Below are 21846 nucleotides of genomic sequence, written 5' to 3' on the forward strand. Positions count from 1 at the left end.
GTGCCTAGAACGGCTTGGCACACAGTACATACTCAACATTTGTTAATTGGTTAGCTGCTTTTCTTTAGGGTTTTCTAAAGATGACATTCCCAGACTTCTAGTTTCTTGGGATACAAATTCTTCATGGCATCTTCTCAACAAAGGGTCTTATCGCCACACTGACCACCCTATTCAATGCCTGCTCTAGTGCGTACACCATGCTTGTTGCTTTAGATGTACTGTTAAGGAAGTGCCCTTGTAAGGTGGGAATTATCTCCCCACTTGACAGATAAGGTCCCCAGGGTAGAGAGGGGTAAATTAAATTCCTTATAGTCATAGAGCTAGCAAGCACTGGCAAGGCCAGTAGTCAAATTCCAGAATTGGTGCTTCTACTCAGTCCAACCTTACTACTCCTGGAGTGCACCCCAGCAGACCAGACCCGAAGAGTATGAGAAACCATAAACCAACATGTGGCCCATTTCTGTTAATTCTTTTTTTTTTTTTTCCTGATGGAAAACATGAAATAGTTTTGTGTTAAGATAAAGACATGGAAGCCAGGCATGGTGGTACATGGCTATAATCCCAGTGACTCTGAAGGCTGAGACAGGGGGATCACAAGTTTGAGACCAGCCTCTGCAACTTAGCGAGGACCTAAGTAACCCAGTGAGACCCTGTCTCTAAATAAAATACAAAATAGAGTTGGGGATGTGGCTCAGTGGTCAAGTGTCCCTGAGTTCAATCCCCAGTACCAATAAATAAATAAATAAATAAATAAATAATTTAAAGGAATTTAAAAAGCAAAACACAAGATGAAAACAAATTTCATCCCCGTGGCCCAGACTTGAGGGGGTGGTTTGTTTCTGGGTGCAGAGGAGGAAGCCAGGGCTGCAGGCGTGCTGAGCGAGCACCACTGAGCCACACCCCCAGTCCTGTCCCTCCTCATGTTATGTCCCTTTCATTTTCTGCTACATTTTAAAATGCTAGCATTGCAACTCAGTCTTCATTTTCCACTCCTACCCTCCTTTAACTAGAACAATTAAAAGAAAATGGCAGTATGTCAACTCAGGAGTGTCATTTTCAAAAGCACTAGGTAATTAACGAGGACAACTTTTAGTAGGTACAATAAATCTGATTTTTATTACACATCTTAGTTTAGAATCACTTTTACATTCCTAGACAAAGAGATGATACAAATAAATATCAACTGTAAAACTCAGAGCCCCAAGTATTGGCATATTCTTTGTCTAAAGGTAGCCAAAGAGAAGGTCAAGATCCACAGTAACTCTAAAGAGCCATAAAGCCCACCGCCTGCTGCCTGCCCAGGATCACTGCTTTCATAAATAACCCCAAAAGCATTTCAATCAAGAAACAAGGGCAGGGAGAGAGGTGCCTGATTTCAGAACAACACAGGACAAAGCCTTGCACGACAGACAACGGCCAGGCCCGCCATTCTCATCAAGTTCCCTCTGAGCATGTTCAGTATGGCTTTTAGAGTTCTTTAATAGCCCCAATTTTGTCCGCTGATGATATTCAGATGATCCAAGGTTGTTCACAGTAAGCCTTGACTTCAAGTGGGAAATGTGAGGCAGCACTGATATCTCACGTTAACAGGGAATTGACACTTCTCTGAAACTTGGCAACAAGTCTACATTCAGTGAAGGAGGACTTACAAGAGTCAGACGGAAAAAGCAAAGAGCAGCCCGTGCCTGAGCTGCAGAACACTCTGGCGCCCTTGGTCATGGAGGTGTGGGTGGAGCAGGTCAAGCAGCATGCAGGCCTAGACGGGAACAATTCAACCTTGCATCAGAGTCTTAAAAAAGTGCTTCATGCCTATGATTTGTGGCCTTGGGTTCTGAATCCAGGGGTCTGGGAGACGAGTGACTTTAAAAAATAATGAAGTCAGATACATTCTGCTGATTAGAGCAAAAGGGGGTCTGGTGAGGGTCACATACACAGTCTCAAACTCCTCCTCCCAGATGGTCTTCCTAGATCCTGTTCAAGAGCTGCTTTCAGACTTCACTAGCTGCCGCTGGTACAAAGGCCCTGTGCTGTCCTGGAACATAATAGCATAAGTGCAGACATGAAAACCTGGTCCCTTAGTGGATCTGGTATGTCCTCCACACGTCGGGCTCAATTCACAACCCAAAGCAGCAGCATTCCGGTGGCAGCAAGTCATTTTGCCATCTGCTTTTATTCAAATGTTTATTCTCTTCATTCTGAGAGAAGAAAAGCACCAGAGACTGCTTGGAAAGGTACAGCTTCATCTCTAAGTGAGTGTCCTTTCACTTAGTTTCCACAGACCACCACACGACACAGCTGAACACAAAGCAAGCTTGTTTTAATAATCACGCCTGTCAACTCGGCTTTTTTCTTCTGCCTTCTTGGAAAAGTTCTACGTATCACTTAACCACCCTTGGTCACGACCACTACCTCGAACGTCAGTATTAAGGTACACTGTTATCTGCAGTTACCAATTCTCAGATTTTTTACATAAATTTTCAGCCTACAGAATTCAGAATAGCTTTTAGGAAATGTGGTGAGAGAGAGATGCGCGTCGCCAGCAGACAACCATCTTGGGCCACACACCTCATCACCTGGTTCTTATTCAAACCAGGAAAATCTTAGTAAATAAGAAAGAAGCAGGAAAAATGAAGGAAGGACCCATTATGTTCTGGGAACTTCTGAACAGGGCCCTGGGTTCAGAAAGAATGGTTACTAAAAAGGAGAGAGGCTGCAAAAAAGACACCTCCATTTTGCAGAATGTGAAGACATTGCACTTGGTACCTCCTAATCCCCATGGGGTCTGATCCAGAAATGTGCCCTGGGAACTGAGCAGCTGAGTTAAAACATAACTCAAGGCCCACCTCGGTTGCCATATTCCTGAGGCACCGTGCCAGCAAGATGCACCAGGACGGCAGACCTGGGGACTCATACTGTCCCCTCAGGCTTGGCTCATGGACTCAGACACCCACGTGGGAGTGCTTTCAGCCTGGATTAGTCATTGAACGGGACTTTAACACAGACAAAAGGCAATAACTGCACATTATTGTATTTCTAAAACTGGGCAAGTTCTTGGTCTCTGTCTCTCTTCAGACACACACAGACACACTCATGGGCACCGCCACGCTCACACACCCATACAAGCTGCTCTTGAGGGGAAATGAGTAGCATTCACCTAGTGACCAACATAAAACAAAACTCTGAACTTCAATAATAGGAAGAACTAAAACTTACAAACCAAACCAGTCTATGTAAACGGGAATTCTGAACTCTCTCCTCTGAGCCGTTCAGGCACAAGCCGCTCCTCGCCAGCATCTAAGCTCTGCCCAGGAGGAGCCGCAGTGCCAGGATTGGGTGCACTCCCTGCTGAAGGCAGGCAGGACCTGTGCCCTCTGTATGTCTTCCCTCGCCACTGTCCGGGTCTTGTGTCTCCATCTCTACATCTGCCTACTCACTCTCCTGCTTTCTTGGCCAATATAGAACAAAATGGGGAATTCAAAAGTGCCACTAAAGTGCCAAAAGTGCCACCTTTCTCCAATGCTAGTCCCATCAGAGAAGACAGAGCCTCTCCCACAAAACAGGCCCACGGCAGAACACGCTCCTGAGGTGGAGGATGGCCCTACAGAAGGACACTCAGAGGATGCATGCACAGGAAAGATGGGGACAAGTGAAGAGTAATGTGACAAGGTGGAAGGACGTGGCATCAGCTTACAGATCTAGGTCTTTGACAGGATCGTCATGGTTTTGAGGTTCTAAAGAAGCTGTTTCCCTAAACTCTCCAAGGAGGCAAAGGGAATGTTATTTCTATTGCTTCTGACATTGAATCCTTCAGGAGCAGACACTGGAAGAGACGTCCTCATTCAGCAGACCCCAAAGGCAGCTCTACTTCTTACTGAGGGGCATGGAAGCAAGATTACTGATCGCACCTCCTGGGGCTTGGGTCCAAATGAGATTTCTTGGTTTTTTCCCTATAAGAACAGGCACCTACTCAAGTTTTAGGACTTTCACTTTTCAACCTTGTTGTTATTTTATCCTGAGGCTCCAAAGACATGGTCTTGCTAAGGGGACTCCTGACTCTGCCCTATTGTTCAAGAAGAAGGGAACCCAATGTGAAGAACAGGCTCAAAAAGGAGAGGGGAGAGGGAGAGAGGGCAGGGAAGAAGGAGGAGAGGGAGAAGTGAAGCAAGGTCATGGTCATTCTCTTGCTGTCCACTTCGACTATCGCACTTTACCTTACCCATGCATTTCTGAGATGCTAATTAAAGAACGTTTCCCAGAGAAGCTGAGTGCCAGATTAGGACTAGCACATTCGACCAGATTAAGTTGGTTACTCTGCAAAGAGGCCATCGCTTCTCCTCAGGGGAACAGTTCTGAGTTTGGCTCAAGTCCTCTCTGCAGCTTTGTTCTCGTCTCTTTTCTCAGAAGGCAATGCTGCTGTCACGCCCTGGGAGAGGAGGCACCGGCCTTACTTGGGAACCAGCCCTCGAGACTGTGGATACAGTTGAGATGCAGGGGTTCCTGAGGAGGAGGAGGAGGAGGATCCCGACTTCCTTCCACTCTTGGGCCTGTAAAAGCCAAGCATATGTTTATATCACATGTCTCCAAGTGCCACACACATCTCAAGGTGGCTTCCCCTCAGTGGTCTGAAGTCAGGATACTTCCTACGAAAACCACCCTCTGTGCACAACCAACATGGCCTGCCAACAGAGGTGTGAAACCTGAGGGAAGGGGTGCTGACACTTGGCAAGTCTTCTGTTAAAATCAAAGGTTGACCATCCTCTCCCAGTTGGTAAAAAGGTATTAAGCTGGGCATGGTGGCATGCACCTATAGCCACAGATACTCAGGAGGCTGACAAGAGGATCACTGGAGCCCGGGATTTATGACTAGCCTGGGCAACATAGCAAGACCCTGTTCTCAAGAAAAAATTAACTTGGCAGGTAGAATTCCTTCCACTTTTGGTTTTCCACCTAGTTGTTTTCCTTTAATTTCTAATGTGGAATTTATTAAAATAGAATTCTTATTTCACACCTAGCCTGCATACAAGGTCAGAGTCTGAGCTGTTAACTAAGGGAGATACAGATTTGAACTCAGGCTCTGCCACTTACTTGCTGGGTTTCCTTGGACCTGGCTACTTTCTCAAAAATTCTAGGTCTCAATTTTCTCAGTAAAATGGGACTAAAGGTCATATATATATACTTTTTTTTTTTTTTTTTTTTTAAGGAAATAAAGAGAATCTTTGTAAAGAACTACCTGGCACTTGGTAGGAACTAAAGAACTGACCTCACTTCACCAGGGCATGTGCTCCTTCACAGGCAGGGACTAGGTGGTTAGGTATTCTGGTATTCAGTTCACCTGGCATAGTGTCTCAACTGTAAACATTTGTGGAATAAATAAACAGAAGCAATATGGAAATAATTTCTAGTGTGTTCTATAAAGCCCTCCATGATAAACAAGTATTCTCACTGCCCTCTACTTGGTTTGTCCTTGATCAAATGTCCTTGTTTCAAACACAGGTCACTAAAAGCCACTCACCTGGCCTTGGATTTCTTATTTGCAGTGCTTTCAAAGGATGATGCATCCACCTGTATCTCATCTTCATCCTGCAGAGCTGCATCCAGTGCAGCCTGGACCTTGGGGGCAATGGCTGGACCCTCATAGTCTCTGGTGGTCCGGCTGGGCATGTCCAGCTCTAAGAGCACAATATTTTCTGCCTGCAGAAGAAGCACAGGCATCACCAGCTAGGTTGGCCTCCAATCAGACACAGAGAGTCAAGCAACCTAGACCACACCTGTAAACTGCTTGTCATTCAGAGCCTACTAAGGGTCTAGCTAGAATAGTTATATAGTTTTATAACTTTTTTCCTGGTAGTGTTGCAAATGAGGACTAGGTTTGTGGCTCAGTGACAGAGTGCTTGCCTCGCATATGCAAGGCACTGGGTTCGATCCTCAGCACCACATAAAAATAAACAAACAAAATAAAGATATTGTGCCATGTATAACTAAAAAAATACTTAAAAAGGATTGCAAATGATACCCTAAGGGAAATAATCAGAAAAATCACTAAAACCTATTTATTACATATAATTTGAAAATATAACAAGAAGTAAAGAAGAAAATAGTTGTCATCAAAGAGTCATAGTGTGGGTGAGGAGGGTGTTCATGACAGTGTATGTACTTGTAACCTCATGTGGTTTTTATTGGGGGGGGGGCAGGTACTGGGGATTGATCCAGGGGTGTTTTACCACTGAGCTACATCTCCAGTCCTTTTATTATTATAATTTTTAAAATTTTGAGACAGGGTCTTGATAAATTGCTGAGGGTCTCACTAAATTGCCAAGGCTGGTCTGAACTTGCAATCCTGCCTCAGCCTCCCAAGTCACTGGGATTACTGATATGCACTACTGCACCAAGATGCTTGTGACTACATTTAAAAAAAAAAAAACTGTTGGGGAGTCAGGTGCATTGGCACATGCCTGTAATCCCAGAGACTCTGGAGGCTGAGGCCAGGGGATCTTAAGTTTGAAGTCAGCCTCAGCAATTTAACAAAATCCTGCTTCATAACTGGCCTTGTAGATTGACTACTTGATATCTGGTGGCGAGCCTTTCCTACCTCCTGAGACGAATTTATAGAAGGAGAAGCACCCATGATCACACATTCCATCTTTTTCTCTGACTCCTCCCAGTTGATGGAGTCCATCCCAGGGCTCCAGAGAGGACAGGAAGGGCCACTGAAGGGAGAAGGTGAGAACAGGGAGTGGCTGCATTCACTGGTTTTAGATATTTAGTAGTGCATAAAATCTCTGTTGATTTTATGCTGAAAACATCTGAGAGTCACTGCTTTAAATTCTACCTTTGGGCCAGGGTGGCCCCCTGGAATCTCATATATTTGATTTGTGGATTTTTTTAGGGGGTATGCCAGGGATTGAACCCAGGTGCATTTAACCACTGAGCCATCTCCAATCCTTTTTATTTTTTTTATTCTGAGACAGGGTTTTGCTAAGTTGCAAAGGCTGGCTTTGAATGTGAGATTCTCCTGCCTTAGCCTCCCGAGCTGCTGGGATTACACTTTGTGCCACTGTGCCCAGCCGATTTGTGGATTTTAATATCATATACTTGGCTTAAAATATGAAAAACCTAGGAAGATATGCATCATCGGAAAACTTCTAGAAAATGCTCCTGAGGATTCTGACACCCTATTTATCTTCTACTGTATAAAACTCCACTTAGCCAGGCTCTGTGATGCACTCCTATAATCCCAGTACTCAGAAGGCAGGATGATCACAAGTTTAAGGCCAGCCTTGGCAACTTAGTGAAACCCCTTCTCAAAGTAAAAAAATTTAAAAAGGGCTTAGAGTGTAGCTCAATGGTGGAGCATCCCTGGGTGCAATTTCCAGTATGGGGGGTGGAGTGACTAATAAATATTTTTGCTTTTGTGAGTAACTCAGTGCCAAGAAGTATAGCATCAGAGGAGTCAACTAAATCCCAATATCTCTGGTAAGAGATATTTGCTCTGGCTCCAAGGGAAATGCAAAAACATTTTTACAATTTTAAATTAAAATCTTTCATTATAAAAAATAATAGAATTTTCCTATTGATAGTTACAAAATACAGATAAGCAAAATGAAGAAAATTTAAATTAGGCACACTTCCACTAACTAAAGATAACCAGTTTACTTTTTCATGTATATTATATAAACTTTTGATTCATATATACACTTTCAGTATAAATTGTTTCATAACAAAACAATATATTGTGTCTCCCATTCTGTCCATTACCAACTACCTGAAGTTGAGCAACAGATTGTCTGCACAGAGTGGATGGGAGAACTCATACAGAAGACAGAGATGGCCCAGCAACAGCAAGTATAATAAACACCAGATCTATGTGCATTTTAATTGCAAAATATAAAACAGTCCTCATTTAGGTCATTTTAACCAACTTCATGACTGACACATATGATAAAGGAAAGTACTAGAAGTTCTTCAGCACAGACCCATGTCCTGTCACGAGACACCTGTATTCTTTCCAATGTTCCCACAGACTCATTCTGAAGCTTCCTGCTAATGTTTACTGGCCACTATGGACAGGATGTTTATATACCCCTCCTTACCTACCCTGATTTTCTAAGCCTCACTGTACCTTTCCATTTATTATTCATTAGTTATTATATTCACGTGTTACTTGTTGTAATTATTATAAATGTCCTCAATATCTCTGGCAAGTCAAGATACAAACTCTGTGACTTTGACGAATGGTGCCTGAGGGTTTACTCAAACCTAAATTACTCTAAAACGGAGGAGAAAAACCCAAGAACAATCTTCTCACCCTGTATCGGGCCTCTGGACGAATCATCATGGACATTCTTGCATGTTGGCTCAATGGTCTCTTGTATCCCACCGCGGAGACTGGCCGCTTCATCATCTGCTGATTCCTGCAAAGGGACTGCAGTGGTTAAGGCCCTAGCTGAAGTGTGACCCAGAGCCCAGGTTTGGTCCTGTGGAACAAGCACTCAGAAGCCTGAACCGGACAGAACCTGAAGTGGTAATTCCCAGGACTGCAGGCTAACTACAGTGGGCAGCAGCTGCTTCTGTTTTCTGCTTGAATTGCTGTGTGTTCCAGATGTGCACATCAGGCATCTTTTAAGCTGGGAGGGATGCTAGTCAGCATCATCCAGTTCTTAAACAGCAGACACAAAGCACAGCCATCTGCACTCCTGACCCCTGCATCCTGGGGGGATCTCTCCCACCTCCCTCACAGAACCAGGCTCAGACTGACACACAAGGTAACATCTCTGTACTGCTGATCATGTGGCCGAGCATACCTCACTTGACAGGGGAAATGCAAATTCAGGAACCTGGGAAAGGTGTTAGTCCTCCAATTTGTAATACCATGCTAATATCACCCAACCTTTACCTAACGGACCAATGGCAGCTGCGAAGTCAGAGTGTAATTGATTCTGAGTTTAAATAAATCAAATTGTGTTCTCCCTACATCCCTTTGGCCCAGTGCAGTTTATCAACATTCTGTTTCCTCCCCACTTGTAGGTCTACTTAACATCAAGAGTGACTTACTCCAGTCTGGTTATAGGGTGTAACTTCCAATGATCTTCCTCTTCATCAAAGAAGGATCTATTCATGATTTTACTTTTTTCCTCCAGAGGGATAAAGTTTTCTATAATAAGATGCCTGTGAGAACACATATAGATAAACACAGATGAAGAACAGAGCAAGTGTGGTGGCACATGTCTGTAGTCCCAGCTACTTAGAAGGATGTGGAGGGAGGATCACTTGAGCCCAGGATCCCAGCCTGGGCAACATAAAGAGACCCTGCATTCAAACACATATGCAAACATGTGCATGCACCCAAACACATGTACACACACACTCAGAATACTGGCATCTGGTGCCACTGAGTAATTAGATAACCAAGTCAAGTCACTCAGCAAACAATTACTTAGCAGGTACTATGAGACTAACATTGTACATGGAGCTGAAACACAGCCATGAATGACACCTGGTCCTAGCCTTGCACTCAGGTTTGACAGGTGCTAAGAGTGGTCTGTCCCTTCTGCCCGAGGAGGAATAGCATGAGGATGTGAACAGACTGAAGAGGGAGGTGACACCTGGACTATTCTGGGCTATCCTGGGGTGAACATTTGCTACTGAAAATAATTTTAAGAGGGCCACTAGAGGCGGGGAGTAGTAGTACTTGCCCATAATCCCAACTACTCAGAAGGCAGACGCAGGACAACTATAAATTTGAGGCCGGCCTGCACAAATTAGCAAAATAAAACGAATAGAGCTGAGGATGTGAATGAGTGCTAGAATCCTGCCTCGCATCGCAAGACCCTGGGTCCAATCCCCACCACCACATGTGCACACACCCAAAGGGGGCCCCTGAGGCTGCTAAGCAAAGTCATTGCTGAACATAGATTAGAAATTAAATGGCCTTCGTTCAGTCCCACAATTTGTTGCCCAAACTAGAAAAGTGCCTATTTTTTTCCTCTTTTTTTAATTTGTTTTAATTAGTTACACATGACAGTACATGATCTTGACATATCATACATTTGAATCAAATGGGTATAATTTCTCATTTTTCTGAGCATACAGGTTGCAGAATCACATTGGTCATGCAGTCACGTATATACATACAGCAATACTAGTGTCTATTTCATTCTGCTGCCCTTCCTATCCCCCCTTCCCCTCCCCTCCCCTCTCATCACTTCTCTCTACCCAATCTAATGTGACACACTTCTTTTTTTTTCCCCCCTCGCATCATCATACATGTAATCTGTATAACTATGAGGGTCTCTTTCCATCTTCCGTGCAATTCCCCTTCTCCCTCCCTTTCCCTCCTACCTATCTTCCCAGAATGGCAGCCATTATGAAGTCAAACAACAAGTGCTGGTGAGGATGCGCGGAAAAAGGTACACTCATACATTGCTGGTGGGACTGCAAATTGGTGCAGCCAATTTGGAAAGCAGTATGGAGATTCCTTGGAAAGCTGGGAATGGAACCACCATTTGACCCAGCTATTCCCCTTCTCGGACTATACCCAAAAGACTTAAAAAGAGCGTACTACAGGGATACAGCCACATCAATGTTTATAGCAGCACGATTCACAATAGCTAGACTGTGGAACCAACCTAGATGCCCTTCAATGGATGAATGGATAAAAGAAAAATGTGGCATTTATACACAATGGAATATTACTCAGCAATAAAAAATGACAAGATCATGGCATTTGCAGGGAAATGGATGGCATTAGAGCAGATTAGGCTAAGTGAAGTTAGCCAATCCCTAAAAAACAAAGGCCGAATGTCTTCTCTGATATAAGGGAGGTGACTCAAAACGGGATAGGGAGGAAGAGGATGAGAAGAAAAGTGCCTATTTTAAATGACCAGGGTAAAGAGAAGACTGAACAGATTTCAGTCCCTTAACACAAGAGGAAGAAAATCATTCCTGAGAAGAGTTTCTGCCTGACAAATGCTTAGGAAATACATCAAAGAAACAAGTGGGGTGTGGTGGTGCACACCTGTAATTCTAGCAACTTGGGAAGCTGAGGCAGAAGGATCACAAGTTCACGGCCAGCCTCGGCAACTTAGTGATACCCTGTCTCAAAAAATAAAAAGGGCTAGGGATGTGGCTTAGTGGTTAAGTGCCCCTCAGTTAAATCTCAAGTACCAAAAATAAATAAATAAAGTAGGATGGAAAAGAACATGGACCCAGAGATGGACAGGGACTTTCTCAGGAATAAGCAGAAGAGAGGAAGGTGGCAGGAGATAAGCTGGTGAGAAGTGGGCAAGGACCTGTCCTCAAAGATGTTTCCTACTTGACAGACAATGCCACTGGCCAGCAAGGGCAGGGTACCATGGAACGTCCTGCACTTACTTGAGCTTCAGCTCCCGGGTGAGCTCGTTCTGCGTCTGCTCCAGCTCCTGGCGCTCCTTGATGTGCTCTTCTTGGAGGTCGTGGATCTCGGCCTTCACTGCCTGAAGCTTGGAGAAGAGCTGGAACCAGGGGAAGAGGCAGGTGAGGAGGGCCCAATCAATGAACCAGGTCCCCCTTACCCTAGGTCTCAAGGTGTCTTGATTTGGCCTTGTTCCTTTCCTACCTTTTTGAGTTTTTTGGTCTTGATGTCCACCTCTTGCTGCAGTGAGCTGTACGTCTCTTTAAGTTCCAAGGTCTCCTCATCTCGACTTTCCATCTGTTGCTGGATTTCTCTTTCTCGACGTTTCTGAGCAATATTACAGAATCCATCAGCTTGCCCTAGAGACTATCTGTAGGAGAACATGGGGCTGGCTGCTCCCAATCAGTCTCCAGTTAGCATGAAGCTGACACAACTCATACCAGAGGTATTTGTTCAGTGACACAAATGCACCTTAGCCCACCCTACTCTCCCCAAGAAAGAATGCCAGGTTACCTGCTCTGCAATTTCCTGCCGTTTCTGTTCCAGTATTTTCTGCTGTTCATTTGTATGATCTACTATATTTTTTCCTCCAACAAGTAGTTTACTTTCCATGGCCTGAGTGAGAAACAAAGTAGAATCCATGCTGTGAATGGTCTCCCCAGAGCACAACGCCTCAAGAGAAGCCTGAGAAAGATAAAGAGCTCACGACTGAGCCAAAGGGGACAAAATCTAGGCAGAAAAAGATTGTGCTCAGTCCCCTTCCTGAGGGGGCTGGGACTTCACCTGGTCACATTGAAGGTGCAGCTTCTCCTACATACAAGAACCTCTGCTTTCTTTAACAATATCCTTTTTTGGCTTTTGGAGACAAAGCATCAACCCCACTGAGAACATGCTAAGTGTGTCCTATGTGCTAGGTACTGGGGATGCAAGTGTCAGTGAGAACCACAAGGTTCGGTCACTGAGGGATACAGACAAATAAGCCAGCTTTAACCAGATGGTGGGGGACACTATCACGAGGAACATGCAGAGTAATTCATAGAAGAAAAACAGTGAAGAGAGAGAATTCAGACTTTTTTTTTTTTTTTTTTGATGCTGGGGATTGAACCCAGGGCCTTCTGCATGCAAGGCAAGCACTCTATCAACTGAGCTACATCCCCAGCCCTGAGAATTCAGACTTTTAAAAAATATTTATTCATTTATTTTGGTACTAGAAATTGAATCCAGGGGTGCTTAACCACTGGGCCACATCCCCAGACCTTTTTCTTTTTTATTTTGAGATAGGGTCTTGTTACATTGCTGAGGCTGGCTTTGAACCCGGGATCCTCCCGTCTCAGCCTCCTGAGCCACTGGGATTACAGGTGTGTACCACCACACCCAGGTGAGAATTCAGACTTTTGGAAGAAGTTGGGGAAAGCCTCCTGTCTGAAGGGACATCTATGCAGAAAGCTGAAGTAAAAACTAGAAGGGAAAAAAAAGTGGAGAGATTGTGATAGGAGAGGATAGGGCAGGGAGCGGTGATGCTTAGAGTTAGCAAAGCAAGCAGGGGGTCTGCTCAAAGCTCTGTCAAGGAGACTATATTTAATCCTGAGGATTAAATATAGTCAGGGAACCACTGCTGAGTTCTTTGAGCATGAGGGCACACAATCAGATTTGTGTTTTACAAAAATGACTCCCTGCAATAAAAAGGATGAGTGGGAAGGGGCAGGCTGGATGGGGAGAGCAGATGGAAGGCTGCTGCAGGGTGCAGGGTGGGCGGCAAGGGTGGGATGCAGCAAAGCGGCTGGTCCAAGAGACCCAGTGAGGCAGGAGTCACAGGCTGTGGGACCGACAAGGCCATAGAGAGAGAAACAGGGACAGCTGCAAGGAAACTGCCAGGGGCCAGCTTCACTGGGGTAAGAAGGCAGGAGCTGGCTCTGGGTGGCCAAGGGCAGCTCAGTAGAGATGTCTGGGAGGCAGAAGGCCACCAGGCCTGGACGTTAGGAGACAGTCCTGGACTGCACATCCACCTTGGGAGGTGTCAGTATTTAGAAGGGGGCTGAGGCCGTGAGAGTGATTTGCACCTGTAAAGCATGGATGTCAACACACTGCCACCTGGGTTTCTATTTGTGTGGCTGGTTTTTTCTGCGTGTGTGGTATGGGGGATTGAATCCAGAGGTGCTCCACACTGAGCTACATCCCCAACCCCTTTTAATTTAATTCTTTTATTTTAAGACAGGGTCTCACTAAGTCGCCCCAGCTGCCCTTGTGATCCACCTGCCTTAGCCTCCCAAGTAGCTGGGACTGTGGGCATGTACCACTACACCAGGCTACAACCTGGCCTCTGAGAAATGTTAAGTGTAGCCCTGTCGCCATCTTTCACTATGTCTCTTGAGACAGTTTTGTTTCCTCTTCTCTCAAAACCAAGAGACTGGACTAGATTATTACCACCCCACCCCTACATGCACACACTTCAGCTCTAAAATTAAATATATAAATATCCATGGTTTTCAGCATCCAGGGACTGAGAAAGAAGTCATATCATTCTTCCACACATAAAATGTCTAAGAAATGCAGTGACCTTGAGGTAATGCTGAATCTAGCCAGACTTGGTCTCTGAGAGCTCCCCTAACACCCCAGGTAGTTTAGAGTGTAGCTGTTCCTGGCCTCGAGTAACAGACCTGATGCTGCCTGTTATTCTGAAGAACAGTGTGCAAATCAAATGTGGGCACACCCAGTCACACTCCCAGAGCAAGTGAGGAGGGGAGATGTGACATCTGACATGAAGGAATCCCAAAATAAGCCCCTCCCTGAAACAAATTTACCTCCTAATTGGGTGGTGTACGACTGTTTTCACATGGGGTCTGAAAAATCCTGGAAGGGGCTTTCAGGGTTTTAAGGTCCCTGCCTCTACAGTAAAATAGTGGCCAGCTCTGTGAAAAGGTCCTCTGAAGCCACAGATAAACAGCACGGCTTTGAAGACCATGGGGAGGAGAGGCAAGAAAGAGAAAACTAATTTGGAAAGCTGTATGGAGCTTCCTTGGAAAACTGGGAATGGAACCACCATTTGACCCAGCTATTCCTCTTCTTGGACTATACTCACTACAGGGACACAGCCACATCAATGTTTATAGCAGCACAATTCACAATAGCTAGACTGTGGAGCCAACCTAGATGCCCTTCAATGGAAGAATGGATTTAAAAAATGTGGCATTTATACACAATAGAATATTACTCAGCACTAAAAAATAACAAGATCATGGCATTTGCAGGGAAATGGATGGCACTAGAGCATATTATGCTAAGTGAAGTTAGCCAATCCCCAAAAAACAAATGCCGAATGTCTTCTCTGATATAAGGGGGGGTGACTCAAAATGGGGTAGGGAGGAAGAGCATGAGAAGAAAATTACCTCTAGATAGGGAAGAGAGGTGGGAGGAAAAGGGAGGGAGAAGGGGAATTGCATGGAAGAGGGAAGGAGACCCCCTTCGTTATACAGAATACAGGTATGAAGATGTGAGGGAAAAAAAAAAAGAAGTGCGTCACATTAGATTGGGTAGAGAGAAGTGATGGGAGGGGAGGGGAGGGGAAGGGGGGAATGGAAGGATAGCAGAATAAAATAGACATTATGATTGCTGTGGGTATATACATGACTGCATGACCAATGTGATTCTGCAACCTGTACACTCAGAAAAATGAGAAATTATACCCCATCTGATTCAAATGTATGATATGTCAAGATCATTGTACTGTCATGTGAAACTAATTAAAACAAATTAAAAAAATGGAAAAAAAAAAATAGGCAAACTGCCTTAGAACCCAAAGCTCTGAGGGCAAAGTTGGGATTCCAGCCAAGCCTGTAAAATGAAAATGTAAGATCTACTTCTACTGCACTACTTCTAGCTGTAGAGAATGTTTCCTATTTAAGAGTGCATCTGTAATGGTTGATTATCTTCCTAATAATATATGCTCATGAAGCAAAAAAAAAAAAAAGAGAGAGAGAAAACTTACCATTTTTATACTGATAATTTGAACATATTTCCTTCTAGGCAGTAACCAAAGTCTGCATAAATTCAATAAGAAAGAACCCCACCCTTCAAGAGAATCCCGGCTTGGGGTCAGCCAGTGGCCATCTCGGACCTCTAGGGCTACTTTTGCACTCTCCTTGCCACTATAGCCAAGTGGCGGCCCAGAGGCCAGGCACCTAAGGGAACAGCATCCTCCCTCCAGAAAGAAGACACAGAATGTCAGAAGCCTCCACACTCTAGAATACTGCTCAGCCACCTAGGGAAGTCGAGGTAGACATCAGGAAGTATACTGATGACTGGGTCAGGTTAGAAAAGGGGATGACTACAAAGGACCAGCAAGAGGAAATCCTAGCGAGGATGGATTGTGTTCTGTGTCTTTAAAACCGGGGTCCTGAAGCCTAAAACGTACAGCGAGATACCCCTGTATTCCCACTAGGCACACAAGTGTGAGTCTGATCATCACAAGGGTCGGCAAGGAAGGGGAGCAACTAGAGCTTGCACAGTCACTTTAGAAAACCACTTGTTCTCATCCTGTGAAGTAGGAGCAGCACGTACTCTAAGATTTAAAAGTGCCAGACAAGAAACTTGCACATACACATCCTCCTGGAGCCAAGAATAAGTGGTTGGTCATAGCAGAAAATGGAAACAACCCACACTGTTAGGAGAATGGAATGCCACAGAATACTCCGAACAGTAATAATGAATGAATCACAGTTACAGGCATCAGTACAGACTCATGTCATGAACAGAACGCTGGGCAAATAAAAGTAAACTGCAGGCAGCTCACTTATACAAAAGAAATCACATGAAACTGACCTGTATTATATTTAGAGAGAAATACATATATGGCAGGACTCAAAAGAAAAGCAAAAGAACAATAAGAACCAAATTCAAGATGATGGTTACTCTGGGGTAGGGGGACATTCCTTTCAGAGGAATTTCTAAAGATTCAGCTGCTGTTCCTTTTTTTTTTTTTTTGTACCAGGGATTGATCCCGGGGATACTTAACCACTGAGCCACATCCCCAGCCCTTATTTGTGTTTTATTTAGATATAGTTGCTTAGGGCCTTGCTAAGTTGAGGCTGGCTTTGAACTTGTGATCCTCCTCTCTCAGCCTCCCAAACTGCTAGGATTACAGGCCTGCACCACCACATCTGGTAGCTGCTGTTCTATTTCTTATACTGGGCCTGGGGGATACACGGCTATCAGTTTTATTGCCGTCCTTTATACTGTACATATATGTGATAATTATTATTATGAATCCAATTTTTAATTTGAAAAATTTTCTGTTCATATTGATTCAACAAATATTTATTGAGCACCAGATATCATGGAGCTATTGGAAATGGAAAAACCAAAAAATAGGTCATCTTGAGTTTTTTGTTTTTGTGGTATGAGGGATGGAACCCAGGGTGTCATGCATGCTGAGCAAGTGCTCTATCACTGAGCTACTGCCCCAGCCCTTTGTATTTCAACATAGGGTCTTGCTATTTTGTCCAGGATGGCCTCAAACTTGGGTCCTCCTGCCTTAGCCTCCCCAGTAGCTAGGATTACAGGCAGGCACCTCCATGGTCAGCCCTTGTATCATTTTTGTAATAAAAGAAAAGGCACTGATGGGGGAAAGGGCCGAAAGAAGGGCATGATACCTTGATTTTGGCGCCCAGCATCTCAGCAGCATCCTTTTCCCGACGCAGGTCCTCCATCTTTTTCTCCTTCTCCTTCAGCAGTCTCATCTTCTCCTCTGCAACCAAGCTGTGGTCTTCCACAATGGCCCGCTTCTCAATCTCCAGTTTTTCTTGCTGTTCCCTCCAGTAATCATCCTTATCATCCCCTTCCTCCTCACCCTCTTCTCCCTCCTCCTCCTCCTCTTCCCCACCCCCACCACTGCCACCACCTTCCCTCCGCTTCTCTCGACGCTTCCTCCTGCCAATGGAGCGCTTTTCCAGCTGGGCCTTGAGCCGAGCAATTTCTTCCTGAAATTCTCGAAGGAGGGCATCCTTTGGGTCCTCATTGACCCTTGGCTTATTCTTAATGTTTTTGGCACGGTTGGCATATCTCAAGGTGGTCAGAGTCTCTTCCACATTGTACGAGGCAGGTCCCACATTGGCTACCATCACAGTCTTGGCGTTGCCACCCAGGGAATCTTGGAGGAGTCTGGTAAGCTTTGAGTCTCGATAGGGAATGTGAGTGCTTTTCCCGTCCACCAGGGCAGAGATGACGTTACCCAGGGCTGACAGGGAGAGGTTGATCTTCGTTGCCTCCTTCAGTCTCTCCCCTTGCGCCCCGGTCTTGGCTTGCCGTTCGCTGCCAGCAAGATCCACCAGGTTCAGCTTCCCCACCCGGATGTGGTTCTCACCATCGAGGCCCACCTCGCTGCACTCGATGGTGATGACAAAGATGGCGTGGGAACGCGAGCTGTGCTCGTTCATGTTGGTGGCCCCGACGGAGCGGTTCTGGTTCCCCACGTTCATCACGTGCTCTATCTCCTTCACACTCTTGGTGACAAAGGAAGACAAGTCCTTCACATACACTCCCGTGTCAGGCCTCTCTTTGAGCTCGAGCCGTTTGGTCTGGTCCTTTGAGAGCAGGTCTCGGATCTCCTCCTGGTAGATCTCTAAGTAGGAAGCCCTGACGAGGTACTGCTGATTCTGCGAGCGAGAGATGTGGGTGAAGATGTGGTCAAATGAGTTGGGAATGACACCTCGTTTTTCAGGGTCACCTCGGACTCCTTCCATAGTGTAGGTTTTCCCAGTCCCAGTTTGTCCATAGGCAAAAATCGTCCCATTGAAACCCTGCAGAACAGAGTCCACGAGAGGTCGGAACGTCTCGTCATAGAGTTCAAACTGCTTGGCGTTCCAGTCATAGACTGCATCAAAGGTGAAGGTCTTGGGCATTTCATGGGTTGTGCCTTTGGGGTTCTTCACAGACACCTGCCCCAGCTTCACATCCACGTCCACCACCTTCTCGTAGGAAGCGGCCTTTTCCTTGCCATTCATGGGCCGACAGCGAACCACCACCCGGACTGACTCTGAGCTTTTTAACTTTGACATGATGAGCTCTGACTGTGTCAGTCTTGAGGGCTATAAATCCAAAATGTCTCAGGATGCTAAGGTCCTAGGAAAAAAGCAAAAGTAAGTGAATACAGTACAGCTGCCATCAGAGGCTGACACATACAAACCATCTCCACCTTGCCACCTGATGGCTGTGTGCAGTAACTCACCACACGGGCACTTCCTCATGGGCTCTTAACCAGCTTCAGAAGTGAAAGACAATCCTGTTAACTAGTGTGCCCTCCCCTGAATCTACACTTAATCTTAACTGCAGGTCAGGCAACCTGGAAACCTTTTAAAAGCCTGGATGATCTTATACCCTGCCGAACTACTAAACCTCTAAGGAAAGCAATTTAAAACTATCAAAATTTAAAATGCACAAACCTTTGACCTAGCAGTTATATTTCTGAGAACTTATCTTTCAGATATATGTCTTGTACAGAGAACATATACTAGGATATCTGTCATGGCATCTTTTTAAAAAATATTTTTAGTTAGTTGTAGATGGACAGAATACCTTTATTTTATTTATTTCTATGTGGTGCTGAGGATCAAACCCAGTGCCTCACACATGCCAGGCAAGCGCTGTACCAGTGAGCCCCAGCCCCAGCCCTGTCATGACATCTTTGTGGTAACAATAGGTAGTGGAAAATTTGAATTCTCATCAAGAGAGGACTGATCAAATTCAATATATATATATATATATATATATATATATATGCCTATATATAAACGTACATATATACACATACATACAGTGGAATCCTGTGCAGTTATTAATAAGAATGGGGTAATCAAACACAATCCTGTGCCCAGACATGTTGTTAAAAAGCAGGTGAGGAAGAGTGGGTACCGTATACACAGTATGCGAAGAGGTTTGCCAAACAAACCCTGTTATAAATGAGGGACTTTGGGTGATAATGACATAGCAACATAGGTTCCTCAGTTCTAACAAACGCACCACTCTGCTGGGAGATGCTAGTAACAAGGGAGGTCTTGCGGCGTCGGGGTGGGGCGTATGCGCAAATCTCTGTACCTTCTGTTCCCCTTGTGCTGTGATCCCAAAATTTCTCTAAAAATAAAGTTTACTAAGAAGAACAAACAAGTAAATATATATTATAAAGGGGCGGGATATGTGCATGTTGCATGCTTGATATGCACACAATATCATTAGAAATATTTATTTAATGCCAGGCCCAGTGGCGCAAGCCTGTTATCCTAGTGCCTCAGGAGATTGAGGAAGGAGGATCTCAATTAGAGATTAAATAAAGGTATTGTGTCAATCTACAACTAAAAAATCAAAAAAAGAAAAAAAAAAAAGAACTTTGCCAGATGGGAAGGAAGAGTCAGATGCCAGAATGGCCAGTTTCTAGTGTCTCCTTTTCATTTCTAGGGGAACAGTCCCCAAGCCCTGGCTGTGTCAATCCCGTGGCCTGGTCTGTCTCTCTTTTCATTTCAACAGATGCCAGCCAAAGCTGGTCTGGGTGCAGAGTGAGAACCCCAGTCATGCGAGCCTCCTTTGGGGAGGCCTCAGATGTGGTGGTGGGAAGCCGGACAAGACTCTAGCCTTGGTAGAGTGAGAGAAATTCAATGGCAGGGAGGGACCAATTCTTCTCACCACACAGCCCTGAGGAGCAAAGCCACCCAACATTTACCCATCCAAAGCAATGTGGCCCCAAGCCTGCTTTTCAAAAAAGCCTTCAGCAAGCTAACCTAGAGGCTGGGCTGCTTCATACAGCTCCATGTATTTTTAAGCTCTCCAAAATGATAAAAAACAAAGGAATGATAATGACCTACATTAATCTTCAAAGCCCTTAAAAAGGAAGGAATTCCTAAAGCAAGAGTCCTCTTAATTAAATCTCCCCAACTCTGAACATAGAATTCATTCTTTTCTGACTCACCCGAAGGAGTTGTGTATTATTGATGTATTATTTCAGGAAGATGGACTAATTTAATTTCCTGCCATCAGGACTTACAGTCTTGTTCTGGGTCCTCCTCAAAGGAGATGGTTTTCTTGGAAGGATGCCCTGATACTCTTTCTTTATTACCTTCTTTATTCTCTTCTAGTGGATCTAATTACAGAGTGATAAATCTTTAAAGAAACTCACAGTGTTGCCAGGAAAGAAGGAACCACAGGTCAGCGCTCATCACCTGCTTCCTGAATACCTTTTCTGCTAGAACCTGTCACTGAATGTTAACACCCACTATCTGAATGGCTATTATCCTTGAAAAGCTGAGCTCTTCCGCAGCCTCATATCTTTTGTCTGCTGAGATCAGCTCCCCATTCTATGGCAGCCACCAGCTCTTTCTTGTTTGGATTCAGACAACCTTGCTTTTGCTTGTTTTCATGGAGTCTCACTTCAAAGTCTAGAACTAGGAGTGGATTAGGTTCGCAGTTAACTACTGATTTCCATGGAGAGTCTAGGACAGAGGTCACAAACTGGTCAAATTCCATCTGAAACTTTTTTTGGATGTGTGGTGCTGGCATGGAATCCAGAGCTTTGCACATACTAGGCAAGCCTCCAGCTCCAAGCTAAACCCCAGACCTCCACCTGAAAATCTCCCATCCCACCCCTAGTACTGGGGATCGAACCCATGGGGCACTCTACCACTGAGCTATATTCCTAGCTCTTTTTATTTTGAGACATATTCTCACAAAGCTGTGAGGCTAGCCTTGAACTTGCAATCTTCCTGCCTCAGCCTCCTGAACTGCTGGGATTACACATGCGCACCACCTTGCCCTGCCTGCCTGGTGTTTTAAAAAACAATAGAGTTGTAGGGCATGGTGGTACCTGTCTATAATCCCAGAGATTTGGGAGGCTGAGCAGGAGCATCCCAAATTCAAAGCCAGCCTCAGCAACTAAGTGATAACTTATCTCAAAATAAAAAGGTTTGGGGATGTTGCTCAGTGGTTATGTGTCCTGGGTTCAATCCCTGGTACCAAAAATTAAAAATAAATAAATTAGGTAGGACACAGTGGTGCATAGCCATAATCCCAGCAGCTTGGGAGGCCGAGGCAGGAGGATCACGAGTTCAAAGTCAGCCTCAGCAAAAGCAAGGAGCTAAGCAACTCAGTGAGACCCTGTCTCTAAATAAAATAAAATAAAATAATAGGACTGGGGATGTGGCTCAGTGGTAGAGTGCCCCTGAGTTCATCCCCCGGTATCCAAAAATTAATTAAGAAACAAACAAAAAAGAGTTGAGGGTGTGGCCAAGTGGGTACAATACACACTTAAGGTCCTGAATTCAATCAATCCCAGCACCAAAAGCAACAGCAATAACAGCAGCAGCAGCAGCAGCAAAGGCTCAGCAATTCCAACCCCTCTCTATATGCACATACTGGTGAAAATCTTTGCATATGTGCACACACAGGCAAGGGTGCTTCCTTCAGCACTGCCACAACAG

General features: G+C 44.9%; 1 protein-coding gene across 1 annotated transcript in view; it reads right to left on the minus strand.

Annotated features, from left to right (window-relative positions):
- Positions 1–1092: 1092 nt before the first annotated feature.
- Kif3b (kinesin family member 3B) overlaps positions 1093–21846 on the minus strand; it is a 44352-nt gene continuing 23598 nt past the window's right edge. The window contains exons 2-9 of the mRNA XM_015481744.2: positions 17038–18505; positions 11903–12004; positions 11594–11716; positions 11371–11489; positions 9052–9165; positions 8306–8411; positions 5513–5691; positions 1093–4544 (exon numbers count right to left, since the gene is read on the minus strand). Of these exons, the coding sequence (XP_015337230.1) occupies positions 4445–4544; positions 5513–5691; positions 8306–8411; positions 9052–9165; positions 11371–11489; positions 11594–11716; positions 11903–12004; positions 17038–18441 (2247 nt within the window). The 5' untranslated portion in view covers positions 18442–18505 and the 3' untranslated portion in view covers positions 1093–4444. The remainder of the gene's footprint in view (positions 4545–5512; positions 5692–8305; positions 8412–9051; positions 9166–11370; positions 11490–11593; positions 11717–11902; positions 12005–17037; positions 18506–21846) is intronic.

This window comes from Marmota marmota, unplaced genomic scaffold, assembly GCF_001458135.2.
Source record: "Marmota marmota marmota unplaced genomic scaffold, marMar, whole genome shotgun sequence".
Taxonomy (NCBI): domain Eukaryota; kingdom Metazoa; phylum Chordata; class Mammalia; order Rodentia; family Sciuridae; genus Marmota; species Marmota marmota.